The sequence below is a fragment of the Ceratotherium simum genome, chromosome 18 (genome assembly GCF_057802395.1).
Source record: "Ceratotherium simum simum isolate JZ-2026a chromosome 18, ASM5780239v1, whole genome shotgun sequence".
NCBI classification, from domain to species: domain Eukaryota; kingdom Metazoa; phylum Chordata; class Mammalia; order Perissodactyla; family Rhinocerotidae; genus Ceratotherium; species Ceratotherium simum.
Window position 1 is genome coordinate 14,440,010 of NC_141917.1, and position 18,635 is coordinate 14,458,644.

The 18,635-nt window shown below is 42.0% G+C and overlaps 1 protein-coding gene across 1 annotated transcript in view; it reads right to left on the reverse strand.

Moving 5' to 3' along the window:
- Positions 1 to 18,635, reverse strand: part of MYO10 (myosin X) — a 214,477-nt gene that overhangs the window by 156,816 nt on the left and 39,026 nt on the right. The window contains exon 2 of the mRNA XM_004422691.3: positions 11,590 to 11,688. Coding sequence (XP_004422748.1) covers positions 11,590 to 11,688 — 99 coding nt within the window. The remainder of the gene's footprint in view (positions 1 to 11,589; positions 11,689 to 18,635) is intronic.

Sequence of the window (18,635 nt, forward strand, 5' to 3'; positions counted from 1 at the left end):
TCATCTGGAAACCTTGTTAAAATATAGATGCTAGGACCATATTCACAGAGAAGTGGACTCAGCAGATCTGCAGCAGGACCAAGAAACTCACATTTTTAACAAGGGCCCTGATGATTGATTATGAAGCAGTCAGTCAGAGAACCACACATGGAGAAACACTGCACGAGTGTCTGGGACATTTGAACCCCAATGTCCCACTCTAACAGAGCATCCAACTCGAGAGAGTGAGAGTAGCGAGATGGAGATGCGAAGCTCAAGAACAGATGCAATTCCCTGAAGAGAAAGCGGGATGGACAGACGGACGGATTGAGGGAGCCATAGCCACAAAGATAATGTGGGCACAGGAGACATTTCACAGAACCATCTAAGAAAAGATGTCCAGAAAAGGAGGGTACGGGAAAACGCAAGGCCTAGAAATCACGGGTAACATCAGCACTTTTGAAGCCCAGCATGTGAAAGCTATGCTTTTTCAACAACTTTTAAGGTAATATTTTGATATGAGGCTCATTCAGTCTATGAAATAGTTCTGAAGTTGGCTGCTCCTTAAAAGGCACCCAGGAAGCTTTTTAAAAACATACCATGGCCTAAGCCTCAACTGAGATTCTGATTTCATTGTTTTGGGGCAGGGCCAAGGCTCTTGGTAAAAGCTTCCCAGTGAAGTATAATTGCAGCAGGGTTGAGAACTACTCCGTCAGAAGCAGCAGCATGGAAGCAAGACTGTGAACATAAGACGATGAAACATTAAAATACAAAATGTGATCTTTGCCGACTCGTCTATTTCCCTAGAGCAATAAAACAAAATGAAGACAAAAAGCCACCACAAAGGAGGAAGAAGGTGGGAAGGTGGCATGAGAACCTGCCAATCTAGAAGAGTAATTTCAAAGAAAGCACAAGTGTCACGACAAGAAGATGACAAGTACACAATCCTTGGGCACAGAGAGAAAACAAATGAACACAAGGAAACAGCCAGGACGGGAAGTAACAACGCCCAAGAAGTTAAACGGTCAACAATCCCCATCACCAGTCTCACCCCGTCCTACTTCACATCCTCCTTAAGAAGCACTGTGATAAAGTGGAAAGATGATCAACTCTGGATCCAAACTTCAACTCTATCAGTCATCACTGATCACGTGTGGACTCGCGGACATGTTATTTGACCGAAGCTCAATTTCCATATCATTAAAATATGGTAATCATGCCTTCCTCATAGGGTAGTTATAAAGATTAAAGAGGACAAACAGTTGGAACGCATCCTCTTCCCTGTACCTATCCTAAATACCAACCCTGATGAGGGGAGCTTGGCTTGGAAATGGGGTGCTCCCTTTTCCCACAGCTCACCAGGGAGGCGATTATGGGGAAAATGTGATTCCCTAATCTCACCACTGTGGCATCCTGCATTGGAACTCTGAACACAGGTTTAAAGTTGGAATCAGGGAATAGAGGGCTTTTGCAACACCCCGATTCTCGCATTGAAGGTACCCACACAGGTCTTTCTAGATGGACTGGATTCCCCACATATATCGCCGAATCTTTGGGAAAAACTAATTCCAAGTAACAGGCCTACAAATTAATTTTTGAAATGGAATGCAACTCAGTCACAAACCAACAACTGCCTGAATTTGTATTAACAAATTGCCTCTGCTTTTTCTACTGAAATTACATCCAGCATTAAATGGTGCCATGTCTGAATGCTGTAGATAATTTCTAAATTGTTTTGTTTCCAAACAAGGTCTGCACATACATTGTTCACAAGTGATACTTATAATAAAGGTATAGTACTAAAATTTAAAAAGTTGAGTTTTGATTTAATCTGAGTTTAGCATCCAGCATTAATTAGCTGACTCATTTCAAGTGACTATTTCAAGAATGCAAGCTAGTATCCTGCTTACTCTCAAATACGAGCAATTTAATCTGCTAAGCTAACCACAAAATTGAAAGCAACAATAAGGTCAATGGCACAAAACATCAGCCCTTCTCTTTGTGCCTGGACATTAGCATTGCAGGACCAGGATTCTCACTGGTTGCAGGAAGAGTCTGGATATACCACAGGCTTACACAGGCAAAGTGGCCTGAGCTACCCAGAAGTACAGCCTGGAATCCAGAGGCAACTGAAGACAGATGAGAAGTACAGGCAGGTCAGAGGCAGGCTTGAGTCCAAATAAACAGACCAAGACTAAAAGGTTGGGAAGAAGAGGCTCATTCAATGGATCCAGGGAGGAAAGAAGAGGCTAAAGTTGAGAGATATCCACAAAGGAGGAAGTCAACAAGTTGGCCCAAAGGAGTGGCCAGGAAGCCAAAGAAGGTCAAGACCCAGGGCAAAGGGCACGTGCTCTCTCATGCAAAAAACATTTAAAGTGTGTGTGTGTTCGGCTAGAGCCTTGCTGGGGCCAGTAAATACTGCTAATAGTGATCCAATCCCCTCCCTACCCACCCAGTGGGTGGGCCAGGCAGGGAGGGGCCGGATGTTCAGACCAAAGAGGCTGGAGCTGGAAGGCGAAAGATGTGTTCTGAAAGAAAGGGTCAGAAATAAACTAGACTCCTAATCCACTTAAGCTGGCTTCACTTAAAGGAGGAGGGAGACAGGCCCCAGAGACCAGGGATAAGAGTCTCCTAAGGTCTTACCAGTGGATTTTTCAGAGGTGTGGGGAATATGGCAGGTGAGAGAACAGAAATGGTGTACGCCCTCAGCAAGCTAAGGTCTCCAACACTGGACAGAGCACACATTCCTTAGAACACCAACATATCTGATAGTGCTTGTCACTGTCAATCGCTTCCTGTTTCAATGCAGATGTTGAAGTATATGGGATAACAATCTTGGGTTTCAAAATGCCAAACTTTGGGAAAATATCCTGAACCAAATTCAACATCTACTCACTCCCCCTTGAAAGATGAAAATGCAATGGAGTTTAATAATTCTTTTGAAAAAGCCTCTCTTTATCTTCAATGCTCTTTATTTCACTCTGGTCCTACAGTGTAAGGGTGGTTTACACACTGCCAGGATAAAAATAACATAGTGAAACTCCCACCATGACTCTTGTGACATGAGGCTCTATCTTCTGTCACTTGAGGTCCTTTAAGACTTATCTTTTTTTTTAATTAAAATGTTATATGATAACAGTCTCAACAGAGCACACAGCATTATAATGACTTGTTTGGCTTTGTGCTGATTACAAACGGAGCTTCATTCAGCCACTCAGTATTTGAGTGTCTCCACCGATCAGGCTCAGCTCCTAGGAGCTAAGGACACAGCAATGACAATTCAAGAGAGCTAGGTGAGGAGACACAGGGGAAAAAAAACAAAAGCACGTGATACAATGCCAAGGTGGCGGCCCTTTTGACTGGATGGAGAGATCAAGAAGGCCTCTCTGAGAAGGTCTTCATCAGGGCGTTCATCTCTGAATGAAGGCAGGGAGAGTTCTGCACATCTCTGCAGGAACCAGGTTCCCGAAAGGCCAAAGACAAGCACTCAGCCTGCCCAGGTTACAGTAAGTGTTCCGCGCAGAGCCATGTAGATTTGCAAATACACACGTTTTCCTAATAAACAAGCAGACTTTTTTTTCTATAGTCCCGGAGTGAAAATTAATGGAAACATTGGACTTTTTATGTTTGAGCCACAAGATGCCAAACCAAATTCTTGGATGAGATCTAGAGAGTCAGAATCACATGGCTTTCAGAGCATAAAAATATTTTTCACTCAAAACCAAGTAAGTTGGACAAATTGCAGTTCACTTGGTCTTCAAAGCAAGACTGAAAGCCCCAGGCGTGTTCAGTCTCTGGCGTATAGACTTCTGATTCTAAGAAACTCCATGCGTTAATATCCTTCTCAGAGACGGGTATTTCCAGGATGAAATAGCAAAACGTGGGAAAAGCGCAGAGAACTTAAGTTTCCCGGCTCAATACAATCTTTTCAATACAGCTGCACTGTTTTGATTGAAGTGACTTCCAAAAATAACAGATGGACCCATCCTGAAGTTTCAACAAAAAAAGCCAAATATATCTGATTTTTAAAAATTATCTGCCACTTGTCACCAGCGTTTCTATCTTTCCTCTTACTTTTTAGATGGCTGTGTAGCTACCTTCCTCTTAGGAAGGGCCCTTCACCCACCCACAGGGCAGCACTACCCACCTCCACGCGCACATCACACGGCCAGTGCCAAACACTTAGCAGGGGTCAGCAGACCTGTCACCATCCAATTCTCCACCCCAGGAAGGTGGAGCTAGGTCTAAAGCAATTCTTTCTTGACGTTGTCTATTCCTTAAGAAAGGACACAAACCAGAATTTCTAATGTGCTTTTATTTCTAAAAGCAGCACAAGAAAAGGTACCCAAGAGGAAAGTAGCTTAAAAGTGAATTGCATAGAGAGTTAGTGCTTGATGGTTACAGAGTTTCTGGGCTGATGAAAAAGTTTTAGAAATAGATAATGGTGATGTGGTTGCAAACATTACGAATATAATTAATGTCACTGAATTATACACTTAAAATGGTTAAAATGGTCGATTTCACGTAATTTATAGTTACCATAATACACACACACACACGCATGACAACAGAGGAAACCCAAGCTCTAGTTCAAAAAAATAAATGGTATATTTATTCATTGATTTTTCTTTCAATGCAAATTTGGACATTTGCAGCAGAGACCAATCACAGCAAACCTTTTAGACACCCATCGGAAAACCTGAAAACCCCAAAAGAAATACAAATGTCACAGCTGTTAACAACACACATAAACAAGAACAGAATTCAAGATGGCAGTGGAACTCCAAAACCCAGGGCTGTGGACTGTTTTAGTGATATGCTTTGCCTCTCAACTGGACTGCAAGAAAATCATTTTGTTAAACTTTACTGTACACCATCAAAAAATTCTATAAGTCATAAAGACACCGATGATAAGCTAAAACACAAAATTAAAATAGAGGGCCATTAACATGATCTTAGGCTGAGCCACACGCAATTGCCCATATTCAACTCTCTTCTCCTGAAGAGATGGCAATTCCACGTGGTTCAATCGGACGCAGGTTAATTGGGCTGGAAGCAGCAATTGAGATACAAAGGACACCTGAGACTCGAGAGGCGCTAGGGAACCAAAATACAAATAATCTTGGGTTTCTTTCCTTTTCAGAAAAAACGGGTAAGACTTCCCCCAAATATGTGCATTAAAACGAAAATGTTTTCCTTCACACACAAAAAAGCAGATAAACGAGATTGAGAAGGGGATAGAATATAGTTTTTTTTTTTAACATAAAAGGAAGGGAATTATTTCCAGGCCAGATGACTAGAAAGAATTCGTCCTGTTATTGCAAGAGCTTGGCTTTAAGAGTTACGTATTCTTGGGGCCAGCCCCATGGCTTAGCGGTTAAGTGCGCAGGCTCCGCTACTGGCGGCCCCGGTTGGGATACCGGGCGTGAACCGACGCACCGCTTCTCCGGCCATGCTGAGGCCACGTCCCACATACAGCAACTAGAAGGATGTGCAACTATGACATACAACTATCTGCTGGGGCTTTGGGGAAAAAAAGGAGGAGGATTGGCAATAGATGTTAGCTCAGAGCTGGTCTTCCCCAGCAAAAAGAGGAGGATTGGCATGGATGTTAGCTCAGGGTTAATCTTCCTTACAAAAAATAAATAAATAAATAAAAGAGTTATGTATTCTAATGACACTACTTCTGCATCATTAATATTGTCTTTCAAACTCCTTTTCCTCCATCTTCATAAGTTTAGGTGTCTCCCTGCTGGTATCCCCCTATCCCCACCATTCACAGCCTGGAGACACTTTTCGGGGCTGTGAGGGTCCTGGGGACCCCACGTGGTCCCCTCCTGCTGGCTGCCCCACTCAGAGGCTGCACCAGCTGCCGCTCACTCACTTCCCCTGCGCTCATGTAGAAGAAGTTGGCCGGTGAGACTTTACCCAGGCAGCTGCCCCAGCCCACAGCTGGCTTTGCGTGTGAAGCCTGGAATACAGCTTCCGCGGCTGCTGAAAAGTGAGCGCGGGCATTCCTGGGCTCTCAGGGGTCAGCGTGTGCAGCTGAGATTTTTAACTTGGTTAAAATATCCAGGATCCACCACTGCCTTTCAGCACTCAGATCCAACTTGTTGTCGCCTAAAGTTGAAATCACCGAGTCCCAGTTGTCCAGTCCCTGACAATCTGTGGGTCAGGGTGTTATTCGGAGCTCTGAACTGGGAGACGTGCTGAGCTATCCCACTGTCAACTTTCCAGCAATCAACAGGCTTGGGGGAGATTTCTCCAGGACAAAGGAGTGGACACATATGGTGTATGGAGAGGGAGGGCATGCACAGGTCAAAAGGCTGCCTGCCTCCACATGACATTCAAGGGACACAAAAAGGCACCAATGGGGGCCAGGTGGGGGGAAAACCAAAGAAAGGCATCTGGACAGGGCAGAAAGTATGTGAAAATGACAAGAAATACAATGAAAAATCACTGCACTAACCCACCGATCAAGTTTCACAAAATTGGGCCCATAGCGTTAATCCCAACAAGTCAAAACCAGAAGGTCAAACTGAAAAGGTTAGAGACGGCTTTAAACGGGAGACGTGATTATAAATCATTCCTGAGAAAGTCTGACTTTTTCGGGGGGCAGGGACGACTTGAAAGTACCTGGCAATCTAAAGGCCTTTCTGTGGATTAATAATGAGAATAACTTTTAAAATCAAGTCTAATTATACTTGTTGCAAATTAAAAAGGAGGGAATGAGAAGGGCATTTACTTGTCTCTTGGGGTGATTAAACCCCCCTCAGTAAAAGTTTTCGGAAGACCCCATAGAGAGACAATGCAAACAGAAACCCAACAGAATCACTGCAGAAACTCATCATCTTGATTGGGTTTTCTGGGTAAGTTAAATAACTATCCCTTAAAATACAATTAGGTAAATTGATATCACTCTAAGCTATTTCAGAGCAATCATCAAATTAGGCTCTTTTCAGAAAAGATAATAGTTCTCTCTCAAAGTGCAATATGTAATTTAGATCTGATTACTCAATTCTATAATGTTCCTAAAGGGTGCTATAGTGATTACCCATGCACCTCATGAATATTGTAGAAAAGACAAATGCTCCATGCTGTCTTCCGTGTTACTTTCACAAGAGTTGATATTTTAGATATATCTAAAGTATGCAAAACCCTGGTGCTTTTTAAAATCTGCTCTTCTAAAACTCTCTCCAAAGCTTGTTGTCCAATAAGTAGTTTCTAACTTTCAGGGCACGTGCTGACCTGCCCATGTGCTGTGTCCTCCAGAGGCCACAACTATGCATATTTTTCAACAAAGTGTGTTAGCACATCACTTGCACATTTCTTTTTCCATCTGCAAATACTTCACGGTGAGTATAACATAAGTTATGAGTCAAATGGGAACATTTTGGTCCTCTGTATTCTTAGCAACAACCTACAGTAGTTTAAATTTTAGTGTGGAATGGAATTTTAAATTAACTTTAAAACTATCTCCCTGGCAAAGAAAGAACAGCTGAATGAATGTGCAAAATTCTGAGATTGCATGAAATAAGAAAACGTGTCCTTTAGTGCTCTCACAAAAAAACAATACCCTATCATCTCCTACCTCTCCAGTGTCCCGGAGGTTCCATTTTAGGACTTTAGTTACACATGGCTCTGCTTGGTTTCTAACACTAAACAGGAGTTTTTAAAGCTGCTTTTTAATCCACTTGAGGATTATTATGCTGCAGTCAGCACAACCCCTGGCCACGCTCCAGGTGAAATTGCTGCTGGAAGGGAGGGCACGGAGGAGAAAGGAAAAGCTTCGAAACACCAAAGAAAAATGTTCTCGCTTTATCTAAAGCCCTGCACCTTATCTTTATCTTTCCTTCCTCTAAAACAGTAGTGCGGGTGGTTTACACAGGGGCGTTGTGAGTACTTCCTGCCCTTAGTGGTAGGTAACTATGACCCTAAGGCGGTTTTCAGGAATGTCTTGAAATCCTCACTACTCAGATGTAGTTCATGAACTGGCAACATCAATAGCATGGGAGGGCTTGTAAGAAACACAGACTCTCAGGCCCCGCCCCAGACCTGCCAATCATAATCTGCATCTGAACAGGACCCCAGCCCCAGGTGAGTCACATCCAGTAAAGTTTGAGATGCCCTGCTCTAAAACAAAAGGTAATTTAACTAATAGTTTTGTAAGCTGTTTGCTTTTCTGAGAGGTCACATTTTCGTAACATAAAAATTTCACCTGAAATGTTTTTAAAGATATAGAAAAATACCCATTTGACAGTTTTTACCAATTACCATTTGACCTCAATTATTGATATCCTTTTTTTTTATTGCGGTTAGATACACATACTAACATAAAATTTACCATTTTAACTGTTTTTAACTGTACAGAGCAGTGGCATTAAATACATTCACATTGTTGTGCAACCATCACCACCACCCATCTTCAGAACTCTGAAACCCTGTACCATTAAATAATAACTCCCCATTCTCCTCTTCCCCCAGCAACACCGATAACTTGACACCTTTTAATAACATATCAAATTGGGTTGAAATTAGTCAATACCTTGAAAAGTTACCACAGATAGGCTTGACCAGAAGAAGGCCATGCTCTGCATCTTTGACCCTGATTCCTTCAAGAATCTATCCCTGCCCAGTGAAAGAGCAGGTGTTCCTGTCCTGGGTGGAGGACCAGTTAATAAACTTCTCCTAATCCTTGGTGACCACGCCCGCACGTTCCACACTGAACTTGTGATATAAGGAGAGGGGGAGAGGGAGAGGCAGGTCACGAGAGAAAGAAACTTGAGTCTTCGGGCCACTGCCAGGTCTTGATCCAAGTCTGAATCTTGTCTCCTTTTCTCATATTTTAAACCCTGCAATTCCTACATGAATTGCCAAGCTAATTATATTTGTTCAACTTGGGAATGACAGAGGGGACAATATAAGACCAAGTATTTTATGACTGATTGAAGACAAGAAGTCAAAGTTGAGAGCTGTTTTCATGTTTAAGTACATACTTTTCTGATTTAGTTCTTTCTAAACCCACAATCCATAAATACTGTCGGGAGTGGACAGAACCACTGAGCTGACCATCCCACTCCACTCCCTCCTCACTGGGAGCTGCCCATCGACTGGGGCCCGCAGGGGCTTCACAGCACAGACTGCTGATCACGTGTCATAGGCAGTAGCACTAAAAGGCAGCTGGGAGCTGCTGTGGTAGCCTCTGCCAAGCAAAGCACAGTTAGAAGGAATAGAAAGCATCTTAGAAGCTCAAGGACACCATGTTAAATGAAATAAGCCAGTCTTAAAAAACGGCAAGCACTGTATGGTTCCACTCATACGAAGTATCTAAAGTAGTCAAAAATCATAGAGACAGAAAGCAGAAAGGTGGTTACCAAGGCCGAGGGGAAGAGAGATGAGGAATTAGTGTTTGGTGGCTATGGAGTTCAGTACTGCAAGATGGAAAAGTTCTATGAGATCTGTTACACAGTGTGAACATACTTAGCACTACTGAACTGTACACTTAAAAATGGTTAAGATGGTGGGGCCGGCCCGGTGGCATAGCAGTTGGGTTCCCGTGCTCCACTTCAGTGGCCCAGGGTTCGCAGGTTCGGATCCCGGGCATGGACGGGCGCACCGCTTGTCAAGTCATGCTGTGGCAGCGTCCCCTATAGAGGAAGATGGGCACAGATGTTAGCCCAGGGCCAATCTTCCTCAGCAAAAAGAGGAGGATTGGCAACGGATGTTAGCTCAGGGTTAATCTTCCTCAGGAAAAAAAAAAAAGGTTAAGGTGGTAAATTAAATGTTGTGTTTTTACCTCAATTTTTTTTTAAAAAAGAGGAAAAACCCAAAAAAAAGAAAAAGGGTTACAAATAAAAAAGAAAGTCTCTGTGGGATTAAAAAATAAGTCAACAGGGGCCGGCGTGGTGGCGCAAACGGTTAAGTGCGTGCGCTCTGCTGCGGCGGCCTAGGGTTCGCCGGTTCGGATCCCCGGCACGCACCGACGCACTGCTTGGCAAGCCATGCTGTGGTGGCGTCCCATATAAAGTGGAGGAAGATGGGCATGGATGTTAGCCCAGGGCCAGTCTTCCTCAGCAAAAAAAGAGGACGATTGGCAGATGTTAGCTCAGGGCCGATCTTCCTCACAAAAAAAAAAAAGTCAACAAAAAAAAGAAAAGAATTCTACTAAAAATCTGTTTTATAATACTTTCAGGAACACAGTTACGTCAAGTCAGGTACACTGTGTAAATGCTCTTTTCCTTTTTTATGTCACTTTATATCTTCTTGAGAAGTAGGTACAGGGCCTGAAAGGAAGTGAATTCACATCTGGGGAAAGTGAGAAAGGAAGACAGGCAGAGCAATGGCGAGACAGAAAAACGCTGACCAACTCTGCATATGGGAATCTGAACATTGAAGCAGTGGCTGACCTTAAATTTCAGCAAAAGTCACTGAGTCAGTCCTTAGTTTATAGATCCTACTACGCTATCTGGGAGCCTGACGGGAAGGAAACCAGACTGGCAGCGGGTAGCGTCCACACTGGCAACGACTGACATACGATCTCTTTGGCCCTCCACCCCTAGCCCCCGAAATCTACATCTACAAACATAGCTATGTCTTCACCACCAGATAAATACTGAAGAGCCATTCAAGACTCTCAGATGAAAAAGGACTGAGGAATTGCAAAATGGCCCAGTAACATCACTGCTTATTAATCCAAGAAAGGAGAACGGTACCACCACGGGGACCATCTCTGCTAAGAGGTTTTGATCACCAAGCAGCCCGTCTGCCTCAACCTGCACAACACTGACCTTGAAGCTTTTGTTCTCAACACAACTTGCAAACGAAATTCAGAAACTATGACTTGTAAATACTGGCAGAGGACATCCTTTTATTTCTTTATGTCTTAAAATTTTGATATGTGCCTCTGAGGGAGGGATTCATCTGTAACATTAAAATCAGTTTCCTTAATAAAATGGAGAAGCCAGGCGCCTTTCACAGCTGTCCAAATATAATCAGTGAGCCAGTTTCTGGGTTCACAGATGTGTTTTCAGTGATACGGCTTTTCATTTGTTTTACACTAATGAACGGGAACCAGGAGCAGTGGAATTCCCACAAACAGAAGGAACCTCTTCAGCTGCTTAACAAGATGCTAAGGAAGCTCTCAGGTAAGGCAGTTTAGTGGATCTTGTCTTTACAGGGATCAGGACATCGCCGCACTACATTCTCACTGGCAGGCCAGTATTTCCAACCCTCTATGCAAGTTTAAGAATTTTAAGGGAAAGTGGTCATGAAACCAATCGGCAACCATCAACATATTTGAACTTTTTCTCAAATTGCTTGCATTTCTGATTCTTGGACAAGATCCCCAGGGAGGAAACCAGCCAAGCGCCGTGCTCTTCTGTCCTGTACTGGTTGGAATACTGGTTCCATTTGGGAGAATTTTATTGCATCTCTCACACACACGAGGTACACCTCGTGTACATGCATTTCTTTTGGGATTTTGTCTCACCACTTAGAAAAAATGTTTAAGGTATGGGGGGGTGCTGGGGGAGCGAACACACATGTCCTTATGGAAGACTACCTAAGGAAGCAGAATACAGATGTCACAAAGCCGCAGGGACTTGCGCTCACCTGACCATAGTCTGTCCGGAAGACCACAACGCCCTCTGCACAGGAATTTACAGTACTTGGAAAATGCTGGCCGTTTTCTCTCAGCCAGACCCGTGTTCCCTGTAAACAAAACAAACAGGATTGAACTGAGTTTTGTTGCATTTTGTGGCAAAACACCATCCTCAAATTTACGACTACTACATTTCTTAAAAAAAACTTTTTAAAACCAAGTGTCTTTCTCAAACAAGCAAGTATGAATCTTCAGAAAGTATCATCCACAGCCTTTACTATATATACAAGTGTGACAGAGAGAGTCCCACCGGACAGAGAAAGCAAATAAGAGACTAAGAAAATAGTAGCCCCTGTGTGTTACTAAGATGCAACTGGTGTATGTGGATTATCCCATTTCACTCACAAACACCCTTGGAGACGAGCCCTATTACCATCCCCATTTTACAGATGGAGAAGTGGAGGCCTAGAGGTAAAGAAACTTGCCCAGCATCACTTGACCCCAGGCAGTTGGGTTCCAGAAATCACAAGTTTAACCAGGTCACTGCACTGCTTCACCCCAATTTGAGAACTGTTTGGGACCTGCAGGATCCCATCTTCCTGGGTCCAAGCCCCATGCACTTGTCCACTTGGAGAACATGAGAACATTCCACTGACTTCCTCCTTGCACCAAATCCATGTGTCAACGGGACTCTCAAAGTGAGAGACTAAAGTTTTAGTAAATAGCAGAACCCAATCCAACTAAAGTTTTAGTAAATATCAGAACCCAATCCACTGGTATGGATTTTTCTAGGATTCCACCAGGTACCTAATGCACTATTTGGAGACTGTAGCCCAAAAGATGCAACTTCCAGATCCTATTGTTTTAACCTGAGGCACATTTTCTTAGCGTTGATTTCATTTTTTATTTCCCCACTGGACAAATGAAACAAACACAATATTTAGCTTTTCAATGCTGAATTTCTTCTTCCTTTGATCTCACAACATAAAAACCATTTGTTTCCAAGGACACATGATAAAAATTTGAAGTTGTTACTGGGTGTTCACTGGTCATTCAGATTATAAAGAATTATCTTTATGATGTATGATGTAAAACTCACATGATGGAATGTAACATTGAGCTTCAGTGTCTCATTAAGTTAGTTCAATCCTGCTCAACAATTTCATTAATCTCCACAAAAATGACACTAATTGAGCACAACCTTATGACAGTGTATTAATGTGGAAATATACCAAAGTTATACCTTGAAACAGCACTGAAATCAGAAAACTTTTTCAAGAAATTTCAACCTCATTTCATTGGTCTGTTTAATTTCTGTTTTGATTTGAAATGTTAAGTGAAAAATTTTAAATATATTGGTTATAGTATGTTCAACTTCTAATTTAAGGGACTATCACTACTCTCTTAACACAGAGAGTTGGCAGGAAATAAATAATATAGAAGTAAACTCGTCGCTTTATGCTACTTTAAATTATTTATCAATAGCAAAAATAGTAGCTTCCAGTAATGGAATATCCATGATGCATCACGGTCATGTGCTAAGAGCCTCAGTGACATTATATCTAACACTAACCCTCGGTAAGATAGGAATTTCCTCTCCCTCCCCATCCCCACTCCAGGAGGAAATTGAAGCTCAGAGCATAAGTCCTTGCCTAATGTCACACAGCTGGTGATCGAGCCAGGTCTCAAATCTCTCCAATTTCTAATCTCATGCTCTTTCCACACATCACACTGACTCTGTTTGTCTCCTTAAAATAATTCATAAATAAATCAAATGCATTAATAGATCAGCCAACAATCAAAATACAACAACACAGAGGTCACTTTAAGTGGCCACATATATGTGTGCTATTTAAATAGCACACATAACTATTTGTTCTCTCTCATTCTTCTAGGAGGGAAAATTTAATAAGACATAAAAATCCAACTTAACAATTACTCCCTCAGTGCCAATGACGACCCTGTTTAAAATACACCAGCCAAGACCTAAAACATTTGCTGCCACTGCTCTGACTCAGGATCCCCAGTGAGCCAACCCTGAGTTCATGAAGGCATTTGGGGCCAGCTAGCTAGACAGGTGGGGCTCTGGAAGGCAGAGGCCATATGCCCATGAGGTCCTATAAGCATTTCTGAGAAGATCAAGGTGACTGAGCCCAAGGCTGAAATGGCACCAGCTCCTGTTCCCCTGTGACGGGCTCACATAATTCCCCTTTTGAGTTCTGCGACTCTCCTAGCATTCCCTATTACAACCCTACACAAGGGCCTACCCAGGGACGTTCCCTTTCTCCCTATCATAGGGATTTTAAATTGTTAACTCCGTACTTCTTCAATCCTCCCTCCAAAGACAGGTTGAAATCCTCCATGATCAAGGTGGAAAACAGCATCAAAAATGAATAGGAAGTTTCTCTATAAATCCCAAAGCCTATCTTATTTAAAGAACACACATAACACCAACAGCAGTGAGTCCCCATTTCCACACGAGTGGGTTACACACCTCTGATGTGCACTTCAGGCTGAGACACAGGTAACCCCCAGAAAGAAGGACACAACTGTCTGCCGGTCCTGATTTCTTTATTGGCAAACAACTGCTCCCAAAAAGAGCATTACTTCAGGCATCTTCTAAGACTGTGCTCTCAAATATCATTCCGTACCAAAACCACGTTATTTGTATATATATTCGCACTAGAAAAAGGCTTCCAAGTGCCTGAACAACGTTTTCATCCTCTTTTTAATTCACACATGGCAAAGACTACAACATTTGAAAGCTTTGAAATACCTGCACACATACACACACTCAAATAGAAATTTTCAAAGTCATATCAGGTGAAAGCATTTACCCATTAGATAAAATCATGAAATAATAATTCACAGTGGAGCCTCCATCCCCAAATCCTGAGTCCGAAGCATTCTGTTTGCTATGACCATCACCTGCATCATTCTCATCAAAAAGTATTTCATGGGGGCCGGCCCCATAGCCTAGTGGTTAAGTTCGGTGCACTCCGCTTCGGGGGCCTGGGTTCGCGGGTCTGGATCCCAGGCATGGACGTACACCACTTGTCAGCCATGCTGTGGTGGCGACCCACATATAAAATAGAGGAAGACTGGCACAATGTTAGCTTAGGGTTAATCTTCTTCAAGCAAAAAAAAGAGGAAGATTGGCAACAGATGTTAGCTCAGGGCTCATCTTCCACAGCAAAAAGGATTTCATGTACCTGTTTCCCATGTACTAAAACTGTCTCTTTAGTAAGAGTCAAATCAAAAATTTATTATGAAACACTACTGAATTAATATAAATTGTCACCAGGATTAATTTGATATAAATCTCTCGACTCCCAGAGGTTACACAGCATGCCGTTTCTTTTACTTGAGTTTTGCTGTGGTTCTTTCTCCCTTCTCATTTGAAAGTACTGTAAAGCCCTTTGTTGACACAGTCCTCCAGGATCAAACACACAGTTCGACTTCCTCAGTCCAAAGGTCTTTTTCAACAGGCGTGAAGAGCTGCTGATAAGCAAGTTTTATGAAATCCAGCCTAGATTGCAAATCCAGAGTCCGTTGGCCAGTTCCCCTAGACCTATAGCAGCTGTCTTCCACAGGTAGGAAGGGAAATGCATTCAAAATATTCCCTTTGTTCTCTGAAAAAGTTTAAACCGACAATTTTAATAGAGTCGGAATTGCAAAATAAAACTGCTGAAATGGTTATTTTTACATAGATTCTTCTCGGTCAGTTCTCTGAGCCCCCAGACTTTCTACTTCCATTCTATTCAAATAGAACACATATGCCCAGGTCCAGAAAAGGGCCACCCACAGGGATTTGAAAATGAAGTCACAAGCAGACATTTACCAGACCATCCAAGTTGAGTGGGGAAGAAAAATTTGCCCACCATATGCAAACCATTATACTCTGTCATTGTTAAATAAGGCTGATAATTTAATGCATAACGCAGCATATGGAGAAAGCTCATAATTTGAGTAAAAAATGCCTTTAAAAGCAGGTGAAACAAGTTTGATCATAACATACACATTTTATTAAAACTTGGGCAAGTTTTCATCTTTATCTCTGAGATGGATATGTGTTAAATTTAACAGCTAAAAACTTTCCTGCACATAATCACCAGTAACATTTCTACAATTCAAAGCACTTGCACATAAATTCCCATCTCCTTTTGATCTTCAGAGCAATCCTATAAGATAGGGAGGCAAATAATACCATCCCTTATTCAAAAGCGAGGTTCCTAGGGGTTCCATTCTCCATTGCCAACAAATGATTTCCTGGGTAATAAAAAGCATGGACTATACCAAGCATTGGTGAGGATGTGGGGATGCGAAATGGTACATCCACTTTGGAAAACAGTTTGGCAGTTTCTTAAAAAGCAAAACATAATCCTACCACATGTCCCAACAATTCAACTCCTAGATATCTGCCTACTCAAAAAGAAATTTTTTAAAAAAGTCTTGTATGCAAGTATTCATAGCAGCATTATTCATAATAGCCAAATACTAGAAACCATTCAAATGTCTATCAACTGGTATAGGGACAAACAAAATGTGATAAATCCATACAATGGAACCCTTTAGCAGTAAAAAGCAAATCACCGATAGACTCACCAAAAAGGATGAATCTCAAAGGCATTATGCTAAGTGAAAGAAGCCACACACAAGAGTCCATATTGTAGGGTTCCATTTATAAGAAAATTTCTGGAAAAGGCAAATCCATAGACACAGAAAGCAGATGAACAGCTGCTGCATGCTGGGTGTGAGGGGGACACTGACTGAGAATGTGGAAGAAGGAACTTTGGAGGGTGATGGAACTGTTCTAAAACAGGACTGCTGACAGCTGCGCAACTGCATAAATGTACTAACATTCATTCAACTGTGGGCCTCAATGGATGCACTTGATTGAATGTAATTAAACCTTGGTAACTTCAACGTTTTTAAAAAATTAATTTCTCAGCCTATATACTTCTCAATTGCACATGAACATTCTTAACCATACCATAATGAGAAAAACCCAATCAGGTTTCTATAATTGAGCGATGGAGATATCAAGAAACATACCAAAATACCCCAAAAACCCATAATGACTAAGTGTAAGGGCTGTGTTAAAACTCTGAAGGTCTGGGTTGAATTCATTAAGTCCCTGCTCTCCATCAGTGTGGACCAGGGCGCTAAGAGACCACACAGGAGACCTGTCCAAGCTAATCTAAAGATGAGGTGTGGTAGCCTGCATCCTTGTGTCACGGTGCTCAATTATTAGCCCCCCTTCCCTGGAAGATAATCATGAATCCCAGGCCAAGTGCCGGTTACTTGCAGTACCTCCCTGGGCAAGGAATTTTGCCTGGCTCCTTTCTGCTACCAGGGCAACAGGAAGTAGCTGGACGAAACCTAAAATATTTACCTCTAGCCCTTTACACAGAAAGATTACTGATACCTACTTTAAAAGAAGATAAAATCACTCATCATAGATTTCAACCAACTGCTGCCCTTTTAAAAACTATTATATTTCTCTTCTGATTTTTAAAAATGATTTTCGTGGGGCCGGCCCGGTGGCGCAAGCGGTTAAGTGCGCGCGCTCCGCTGCGCCGGCCCGGGGTTCGCTGGTTCGGATCCCGGGCGCGCACCGACGCACTGCTTGGCAAGCCATGCTGTGGCGGCGTCCCATATAAAGTGGAGGAAGATGGGCACAGATGTTAGCCCAGGGCCGTCTTCCTCAGCAAAAAAAAAAAAAGAGGAGGATTGGCGGATGTTAGCACAGGGCTGATCTCCTCACAAAAAAAAAAAAAAAAAAATGATTTTCGTGAACTTTGAAAAACTTAAGTTTAAAAATAAGGTAGGGAAACAACCCTCAAAAGAGATAATGATGATGGGCTTTAAATACCATGCTGTGTGGCATGTTCTAATTACAGATTTATGGAAAAGGGAACATTCTTCAGCAAAACACACAACTCGGTCTCGGATCCAGAACAGGCCACCACACCTACTTTGCTCCCTTAACTGCTTACTTGGCCTATGCTAAATACCATGGTTCAGGATTCTTTAACAACCTACATGACAAAGTCACAATTTGTTCCTGAAATATCTTTCTTTTTTTTTTTTTTTTAAAGACAAAGAGGTCAAATCATTTTGTAATAGATAAATTAAAATGGCTATTTAAATCTGCAGTAAATTTAGTAGCCAAAAGAAAGTTCTCCTCTTTTGGCTCGCAGTGACTTAGTAAAGAAGCAACCTGGTTTAGAAGGGAGTAGGGAAGGGGGGTCCTTGTTCTTGACAATACTAAATTCCAGTAACTGGATATGGATACCATACATGGTACCAAGGATTTAAAAAGAACTTTTTCTCCTGTTGTTGTTTTTTTTGAGATATAATTGAGATAATATTAGTTTCAGGTGTACAATATGATTGGATATTTGTATATATTGCAAAATGAACACCACAATAAGTCTAGTTAACATCTGTCACCTTACATAGTTACAGATTTTTTTTCTTGTGATGAGAACTTTTAAGATCCACTCTCTTAGCAACTTTCCCACCCTCTTAGCAACTTTCGAATATACAATACAATATTATTAACTATGGTCACCATGCTGTACATTACATCCTGAGGACTTATTTATCTTATACCTGAAAGTTTGTACCTTTTGACCCCCTTCATCCATTTCACTCACCCCCCAACCCCCTGCCTCTGGCAACTAACAATCTGTTCTCTGTAGCTATAAGTTTTTTTTTTTTCCCAGATTCCACATATAAGTGAGATCTGTCCTCTTTTACTGTCATTTTTTTTCTGTTGATAGTAGGAATACCTTTTCAACTTAACAGATGTTATTTTTTTTTAATCCTTATTACTAAAATCCATCTCAAAGGACACATGGCTGTTATAACATTCAAAGTTCTAATGCAGGTTTCTCAACCTCGGCACTATTGACATTTGGGACGAGGTGATTCTTTGTTGGGGATGCGGGGACTGTACTAGTTGAGAACCCCTGATCTAGATAACATACAAAGTTCTAGAGCCACAGCCAAATTAAAGGAGTTTTCAAAACCATTCACTGTTGGCACCCTA